General features: G+C 31.2%; 1 protein-coding gene across 2 annotated transcripts; it reads left to right on the forward strand.

The window, feature by feature from the left end:
* The first annotated feature begins 6,082 nt into the window (after positions 1 to 6,082).
* LOC112758299 (uncharacterized) lies at positions 6,083 to 8,973 on the forward strand. Of its 2 annotated transcripts, none has more exons than XM_025806922.3 (5): positions 6,083 to 6,251; positions 6,334 to 6,581; positions 7,408 to 7,484; positions 7,905 to 7,989; positions 8,197 to 8,973. In XM_025806922.3, exons 2-5 carry the CDS (start codon positions 6,501 to 6,503, stop codon positions 8,629 to 8,631), a joined length of 678 nt encoding a protein of 225 aa, XP_025662707.1. In that variant the 5' UTR covers positions 6,083 to 6,251; positions 6,334 to 6,500; the 3' UTR covers positions 8,632 to 8,973. The 2 variants fall into 2 exon arrangements, with proteins under 2 accessions (XP_025662707.1, XP_025662709.2); XM_025806924.3 differs by having other exon boundaries at positions 6,098 to 6,251; positions 6,334 to 6,734.
* Positions 8,974 to 9,595: the final 622 nt, after the last annotated feature.

Genomic DNA, 9,595 nt, shown 5'->3' on the forward strand with positions numbered 1-9,595 from the left:
AAAACCACAGCAAGCTACGAGTCAAAGAAGAAAAGGACTACCATAACTAGAACGTGAGCACGATAGATCTGGAATGCGACGGTCAACAGAATAAGAAAAAGAGGAGTGCTAGGAGACCAGTAGGTTTTGTGATTTGTAGCCATCAATTAGTCATCATTAATGTTTTTAATGGCGTAGATTACATCTAATGGTGTGAGATTACTTTTTTTTTTGCTGGTTAAATGCTGGCCGATTTTTAATAAAAGTGCTGGCCTCATAAACTTTCTCTAAGAAAAAATCATGACATCCAGAACTAGAAGATGAGTATGACTGCTGGTGGAGGTTAGCACAAAGTGAAAACGGCAGTAACAAGAAGAGGAAGCCGACGAGAAGGCAACGACGATGGTAGAGCTTCGACAAACCGAGTGAAATCATGAGTTCAGGCTCACAGAGAGGAAGAATGACAGAACTGACGGTTGGATGAGGGAAGAAATCGAAGAAGACATCAGCTGATTGGGAGAAGATAAGAATGGTGGCGGTGGAACTAGTAGAGCAGAGGATTTGATTTTATTATGATTTGGGAAATTAATTAGAATTTTGAATTAGGAAAATTAGAGAAATTGAGAATTTTAAGAATTTTTTTAACAGGACATTCATAAAAATAAATGCCATATTTGCATCTTCATTTGCCACGTCAGCTAATTCTGTTAATGGAACACATCTCTCTTTACAGATGGTACTTTTGACACGTTTGTAATATTATTAAGGACATTTTTGTCGTTAGCAAAAGTGAAAGTTATTTATGTCAACGTCAAAATAATTTTCAGGGGCGTTTTTGATAGTTAATCCTTATAAATAAATTTTAACTTTTTATTTATTATATTTTATATCAATGATTCGAATTTAATTTAAAGAGGACAAAAAACTCGCACACACGAATATCCGTGGAGATTACCCACGACAGGAGGGGGAGTATGGGACCCGCAAACCCCCCCCCCCCACAGGAATGAGGATCTGTTCCGCGAATAAATGAGAACGGAAGTAGGGATTGAAGTACCTACTTTGTGAAAACCAGTAAAATCCATACGAAGAAGAGTTTACTTAAATGCCTTATATATATGTGTATAGTTATGTAATCCTAATTCATTTCTAGTATTTGTGAAAAAAATTTCTATTTTATTTTATTTTAATTTGTATACTAGATATTTTGAATGTTTGTTGATTATATTAAATTTATGTTGAAATTATATTTTAATTTAATATGTTTGGTGAATTGTATTAGATTTGTTTATGATTGTGTTAATTTTTTAAAAATTTTTCTAAGAACTTAATATCCATGAGTACCTATGGGTATGTATCCGTCTTTCGCAGGAAAAAATAAACGGGACCTATAACAGAAATGAGATGGGAACGAGATATTTTACTAAATGGGGATGGAGCGAGGGAGGGGTCTCTGCCCATGGAGATTCATTGTAATTCCTACCTGGATTTAAAGTTTAAAGTAAAGTATATTTTTGTTCTATAAATTTGTCAAAAGTTTTTAAAATACTATTAAATTTTATTTTGTTTTAATTTTGTGTCATAAATTTTTGATTTGTAAAAAATATATCCTTAACAGCAATTTTTGTTTGAAAAAGTTTATGATCAGTCTAACAAAAATGATGACAACTATATTTGGCTTGTTTGTATTGAAGATTGTTTTTGTGTAATTGTTGCTAAATTGGTCTTAAGTTTTTTGAAAAATTAGTTATCAGAAGTATTTTTTATACAAATTAAAAAAATTTAGGATAAAAATGAAACAAAATAAAATTTAGGGATATTTTAAAAATTTTTAACAAATTTTAATGACAAAAAAATTACTTTATCGTAAAATTTAAAAATTAGGATTTAAAATTTAAAATTTAGAATTTATAAAAAATTTAAAGATTAAAGTTTAAGATTTAGGGTTTAAAATTTAAGATTTTAAATTTAGATTTTAAAGTTGAATGACTGCTACACTTATATTTTTTGAAGCGCATTAGAATTACTGTTTGTATTATATTCAAAATAATATTAATAAATTCTCTATTTTTATTAAAATATTAGTCATATTTATTTTTTTTGTTTTAATATATTAGTGAATTTGAGTATTCTTTTTTTTTCTTATACAATAAACATACATGTGAACATACTATTAAAAAATAAAATAGAATAAGATTTTTTTTATATTCTAAAATATCTATGAATTTTTTTTACATAGTAACATTTATTAATGTGAAAAAATTAAAAAGTAGAATAAAAAGTTTTTCAAGAATTATTGAGTGCAGTTAAAATTAGGATGAGAGGATGATGGGGGGAGGACCTACATATACAGAGTGGGGAAAAGCAAAGAATGGATGGAGAAGACAGAATTGAAATTTAAGCAGAGAAAACAATTGAGAGTTGAGACATCCTAACCACCCATCATGTTTGAAGAACTGAAACACCTTGCCTTAGTCATCATCGTTATTTGATTCTATTCATGGTCAATACTTACTCAATACAATACAGTGTGTAGTACTCAGAACAACCATTATATTGCATATGGCATCTTGTAATAATAATAATAATAATGATAATAATTCAAAATCATATTATTTTTGTTTGGTTTCACAAGAATAATAAAATGGATGATTTTGGGAATGGAATGAGAGTGAGAGGGGCAAAGCATGCATCAAGCATGTATGAATTAATGTACATTAGTTGTTGGGGGGTTGCAGTTATATGTGTGACCCACATATGATATGTTATATGTATGGGTTCTGAGTTCTGAGTTCTGAGGGCTAAAGACGCGAGTTTGAGTTGAGTTCAGTTTGACCTTTGTATATATTCATGATTCATATTAATAATACAGTTGGATATTGACTGGACAACACTCTCTTCTATCTATTACAAAATCTATCATGTGAACCCTTTTGGGTCCCATTTTCATCTCCAAATTAAATGAAATGAAATGTAATGTGATTTTCGCCATGCTTATCCAATGTCCTTTCTGCCAAACCAACATTCACTACCCAATTATATTATTCTCTTCCCTCTCTATTCTCCTTAATCTTATTCTCAGCTAATCCACTACTGTTAATCCTGTTTTGCTATTGCTACACTACTAGAAACTCAATTTGTTAAAAGTTCTTTTAATAAACATTTCGTTTCAAACACAATGTAAAGAATCTAAATTAAAGATAAACAAAACAATAACTTCTTATCCAACCAAATTGGATACATAAATTAAAGAATGAAAAATGCTATTTGTGTGTTAAGTAGCAAGCGTGAAAAATGTAAAGAAGAGTAAAGAATTTTGAGAAAAGGACAAATAGGTCTCTAACCTTTTGTCGTGCGGATATTTTTGTTCTTGACCATTGAAAAATATTCTTAAGTCTCTGATCTTCACAAAACTTGGATGGATCAGTCCCTGACGGAGGCATTTGGACGGATCAGTCCCTGACAGAGGCATTTGGACGGAGGGACTGATCCGTCCAAGTTTTGTGAAGGTCAATGACTTAAAAGTATTTTTCAATAGTCAGGGACAAAAATGTCTGCGAGACAAAAGGTCAGGGACCTATTTGTCCTTTTTTCAAGAATTTATAAGATAAAAATTTTTTGCTAAGTTATCGTGTGCATGTGTGGAATATATTTCAGATATCGACACTCGTTCGTCTGTTGTGTGTAACTGTGTCTTAATAAAATATAAAAAAAATTATTTCGGACATACTTAAACACACTTAAATACCATCACATGTCATTGTATCCAACGTTATTCTTAACATGTATTTTTAAAATAAATTTACAAATAGTATATATTATTATTTATTAAAATAAAAAATACTTTAAATACTTTATATAATTAAAATAAGATTTTGAAAATAAATAAAAAAATTATTTTATATTTTAATATTAATAAAATATCAAAATATCGTTACGATTTATCTAAAAGACACTTTATATTTTATATATAAATGTATTCCATATATTCTAAAAAGATTTCAAAATTCCTGTGTCAATGTGTCCATTAATTTAATATTTTAAGATTTTAAATTGGTTACGATGTCTATTGTTTAACTTATTTTTAATATAAAATATTAAATGATATTATTACATTAGGTATTTTTTATACCGAATACTTTTAATTTTTTTATTATTATTTCTTATTATTGATCTATATTTCATATAAATCTACTCTTGCGATTAGATTTTATCTTTTTTTTCTTTGTATATCCAAATTATTTATGATAGTCAAATTATATATTTTCTAAAATATATATTAATATTAAATAATAAATATGATTTTAAAATATATACAAATATTTCTCATATAAAGCCTTTGTTTCAGAGTTGAAAGAAGATATACACTCTTTTCATAATAAATTTATCTGAAGCAATTTTTTTTTATATAATGAAAATCTTGAAAACTTCTCTTTTTCTTTTTAATAAGAGTAAAATATTGTTTTTGTTTTTAACGTTTGGGATAAATTTTAAAGTTATTTCTAACGTTTCAATTGTCATATTCACTCATATTTAAGTCCACAACGTTTTAAAATTGACTCAATGTTATCTTGCCATTAGGGATCCGTTAACAAAATTGACGGCGTGACAAAATTGAGACGATTTTGAAATGTTAGGGACTTAAATAGGACGAAAACGTTAGGAACAAAAACGATACATAAAAATAAATTTTAATTTAATTTTATCTTTCAATAATATTAATTTTTTACTGTACATAGTATTCAATTATTTTTTAATTACATCTAAATAAATTACACTTAATCACATTACTTTCATTTTAGATAAATTTATTTTTTTTATAATTTTAAAGAATTTTGATACATTAGAGACAAAAAGTATAATTTATATTTTATTATTTATATATTATTTTTTCTTTCTGTAAGTTTATATACTAGTCTTCTACAAACATTTCTTCATAACTAAAAATCTTTAAGAGTAAAATTATAAAAAAAATTAATTTATTTAAAATAAAAGTAATATGAAGTATAATTTACTTAGATGTGATTAAAAATAATTGAATACTATGTATAGTAAAAAATTAATATTATTGAAAGATAAAATTAAAATTTATTTCTATGTATCATTTTTGTCCACAACATTTTCGTCCTATTTAAGTTTGTAACGTTTCAAAATCGTCTCAATTTTGTCCCACCGTCAATTCTGTTAATGAATCTCTAACGACAAGACAATATTGAGTCAATTTTAAAACATTAGAGACTTAAATAGAACAATTAAAACATTAAAAACAACTTTAAAACTTATCCTAAATATTAGGACAAAAATAATACTTTAGTCTTTTTAATAAAAACCTCTCACAGTATAAACTTAGAAAGTTTCTTTTTATAATATACAGTACTACATAAAATTTCATTTTACCGTGTATATTGACAAATTAAGGGTCAACGTAGTTTGACTGCTCCCACACTCTACAGTAGTTATTATCAAGTCACATTCAAATTCGTTAAAATTAAATAGTCCTATAAAAAAGTTGAACATCACTGTATAACAAATGGTTACGTTTCCTTGATTGGTAAATGAGAAATGCAGCTGTAAGCTTAGCTAAGCTCCATTATTAACAGTTTTAAAATTTACTTTGTACTGCAATTCTCAGAAATTTATTGTAGATGGTATTGATAAGATAAGAATGTGTAGAGAGAGATAACGGAGGAGGAGAACAATGATTTGCACGAAGGTCAAGGAACGTGAGCGGAGATAACGAGAGTGTGACAGCGCGTCGGGGGAAGAGCGCGTGACGTAATGAGTGAGAAGGCATAGGAATCTGCTTACGCAAGTCCAACGTCATGTACATTAATAGGTCAGATCAAACTGGACAAATCCACCACCCTCCGCCCATTGCCATCTTTAATTCACAACGCCCAACGCCAAATATCAAACACTATCGTCCTTTTGTTTATTTATAAATATTTATTTTAATATTATATTTTTGAATTAAAAATTAAAAATTAATTATTAAATTATTAAAAGTTAAAAACAATAATTACTATAAAATAAAAAATTGAAGTTAATTTAAAACGGAGAAATGTTTTAATAAAAAATAAAAAATAATTATATTTAGAAATGTGGATTGAGAGAAGATGTTTTGAAGGGTCCATGTCTGAGATCACGTGAGGTACTTTGAGGGACACGGAGTTCAAGAGAGAGTGAAAAAGCAAACAAAAATCACAGCTCCAAACCCAATGCACCAAAACCTACCTTGTTCCGTGTGGTAGCATCAATTTTCAATAGCCGAGGTGCTCGGATAATAAACCCACTTACATTACATTACATTACATTACCACTGCGTTTTTATTTCTTTCTTTCTCTTTGCTGCAGGTGGTGGGGTGTCCCTGTGCTTCTTCTGCTTCTGCCTTTCTGTGTTCTCTGCTCTCTTCACCTTTCTTTTGGACCCAGGAAAACTAAATAAAAGAAAAGAAAGTCTTCCTGTATATATATATATATATATATATAAACAAGTTAGCGGGTGTTATCAAAATAAAAATATGCAGCAGCACCTGATGCAGATGCAGCCCATGATGGCAGCTTACTATCCCAACAACGTCACCACTGATCACATTCAACAGGTTCTCTTCTCTTCTCTTGATTCTTCTACCTCCCCACCACTCAAACGCCACCTTTCTTTCTTCTCTTGTGGAAGGGGTGGCATCCCTTTCTTGGTTGTGGTCAGGTTCAGGTTCAGGCTCAGTCTCAGGAGGGTTTGTTTTGTCTCAGCTTTGGTGGGTCTTTTCTTTGTATGCCACTTTTGGTCTTGTGTTGTGTTGTGCTTTCTCTTTTAATAAATACTCTCTCTTTCTCTTCTTTATTCTGCTTCTGCTAACTTCTTTTTCATTGTCAGCTTCTGTTACCACTTACTACTTGTTGGTATTGGTTCTGCTTTCTGGGTCTTGTTCCTTCTTGCCCCCCTTTCTTTCTTTTCCACCACCACCCACCACCCTTGCTTCATGTGTTTACATATATATGACGTGTCCTTCTCTCACTCTTCAGTTTAGATCATATCTAAATCCAAACATAGACGATCATCATCATCATTAACCTTGTCTATATATCTTTGACATACCACTTTCATTATTATTATTATTAATTTGTAGTTATAATCTTTTTTACTAATGGAATGATTTGTTCTAATAATAGGACATCTACTTCATAAATACAACAAGATGAAAAAGTGAAAAAAAAAAAGGGTTTGTTACATCACATATCTTAAAAGGCTTTTTATCCTTCCTTGTGGTTTACACTTTATTATATGTATCTTGAGATAAAATACTAGATGGATAACACACATAGTAGCAACTAACAAGGACGTTTTGTTTTGTTTTATTTGTTTCTCTCCTTTGCTTCTATTTTCGCTGCATTTATATCGTATGATATCATTCTTTTGAATTCATGCAGTACCTGGATGAGAACAAGTCCTTGATTCTTAAGATTGTGGAAAGCCAAAGTTCTGGCAAGCTCAGCGAGTGTGCTGAGTAAGAATCACTAATACTCTAATCATCTATTATGTTTGCTAAGTGCTACCACCAATCTATTATTGTATTGTTCAAGAAATAACCTTGCCAACAACTAAGACATTAGCATATGATGGAAAAGTTTTAGGTATCAGTTCTTCATTCACTGTGATATGACCGATTCAATAATGGCACCAATGATGTGTTTGAAATTATTAGCATCTTGGTCGCCACTTTCTATAGTATGTTGTATATGCTGCACACCTATGAGCTACCCTATGAATATAAATGGACCATCAATTACAATTACACTATTGGTTAATTAGTTTTGGATTCTGTTTAGGTTTTTGTTGAATGCTTTCTCTCACTCTCTAGTCTCTAGGTATTCTACATAATTATTAATCTTCGTCAATCCTGTGATCCTGGTTTATAATAATTCAGGAACCAAGCAAGGCTACAGCGAAATCTAATGTACCTAGCAGCAATAGCTGATTCTCAACCACAACCACCTACCATGGCTGGCCAGGTACATTCATATTGAACTATTAATATATGTGATCATAATTTAATGATGAGTAATGCTAGATCTTTTTCAGCTAACATCACCAATTTTTTAAAAATTATTTTGTTTATCTTAAAATTTAGATTCTGAATCTATCTTAAATAATAAACCTAAACGGCAAAACTGGCTAACTGAATATTGGTTCCATGTATTTTCTCTTTAATGATGTAGTACCCGGGAAGTGGGATGATGCAGCAGGGAGGACACTACGTGCAGGCTCAGCAGGCGGCGGCGGCGGCGGCGCAGCAGATGACACAGCAGCAGCTAATGGCGGCACGCTCCTCCCTCTTGTATGCGCAGCAGCAGCCATACGCTGCGCTCCAACAGCAAGGCCTCCACGGCCAACTCGGCATGAGTAGTTCAGGTGGTGGTGGTGGTCTACACATGCTGCACGGCGAAGCCAGCAGCGGAAACATGGGAGGAGGAGGAGGAGGGTACCCTGACTTCGTGAGAGGCTCCGGTGCAGAGGGCAGGAGCATAATTGGAAGCAGCAGCAGCAAGCAAGAAATGGGTGAAGGGCGAGGTGGCGGTGGTGGTGGTGGAAGCTCTAGTGGACACACCGGGGAAGGTGGTGAAACAATGTACCTCAAATCTGCTGATGAATGATCATGGGAGTCATGGCAATTCAACTACCTAGGCTTCTTTTTTTTTAGTTTATTAATTAGTTAGGAGAAGAAGAAGGTACGCAATGAATGGAAGATTAAATTATCAGTAGTAGTAGTAGTAGTAGCCTCTAGCTAGGTTGGAAAAAGCCAAAAGACTTGTGTGTTTGAAGAAGAATGTTTGGCTTTTAATCTTTCTTGTGATTTATGGGAACTGGGAATGAAGGCTAAAAAAACAATCGACATAGAGAGTGTGTTTCAAAGACCACTTTTAATTTGCCTTGACTTTTCTACCATACTTGCAACATAAATGAAATGAAATAAATGCATGCCTTCACTGAGTTTATGTATGCTGTGCTGTAACCACACGAATTAAGATTATAAATTAAAATTTTTTTGTCCAAAATATATAAAATTTTATTTTTTGTATTAATAGTAAATTTAATGTGTTTACATGTTAGTTAAATTCTAAGATATTTTGTGGTCACAAGTCAGAAGACATAAAAAAAAAAAAAGCAAGAAAGCTGGCTCTTCCAAATTGAGGGCTGAGTTTGACTCAGCATTGAATGGGTTTGGTGTTTTCTTGTGGGAGAGATCAGAGGTGCACATTAAAAACCATTGGGTGCTACTAAAACTTTTCTGTTTCTGTATTTTGATATTTGAACCAATTTTCCGTTAACGTATATTTTTGTGGTGGCAAGTTTATGGGAGTCGGTGGTATACTGGTGTTAGCGGTGATCAGAAATATGTCTGGTGTCTCGTCTTTTTATAAGTGTTGATTTCACTAAAATATGAAAAAGCTCGGCAGCTTCATTTTGAAACTGACTTCCTTTTAAGCAACGGTAAATGTGAACAATAAAAAATCTTGAAATGAATTACATAAAAAATCTCTCTACCTAAATTTTATATGGAGAAAATCTTGAAAGTTAACCCCTCTTAACTAACATCATAGCTAATATTTATACTTA

This window comes from Arachis hypogaea, chromosome 16 (genome assembly GCF_003086295.3).
Source record: "Arachis hypogaea cultivar Tifrunner chromosome 16, arahy.Tifrunner.gnm2.J5K5, whole genome shotgun sequence".
Lineage (NCBI taxonomy): Eukaryota > Viridiplantae > Streptophyta > Magnoliopsida > Fabales > Fabaceae > Arachis > Arachis hypogaea.

Excerpts from the sequence above, each read along its gene's own strand:
- LOC112758299 (XM_025806924.3), top strand. The coding sequence starts at position 6,501 with ATGCAGCAGCACCTGATGCAGATGCAGCCCATGATGGCAGCTTACTAT. Across the intron at positions 6,735-7,407 it reads TTTGTTTTGTCTCAGCTTTG|TACCTGGATGAGAACAAGTC; the intron begins GTGGGTCTTTTC and ends GAATTCATGCAG. Across the intron at positions 7,485-7,904 it reads AAGCTCAGCGAGTGTGCTGA|GAACCAAGCAAGGCTACAGC; the intron begins GTAAGAATCACT and ends ATAATAATTCAG.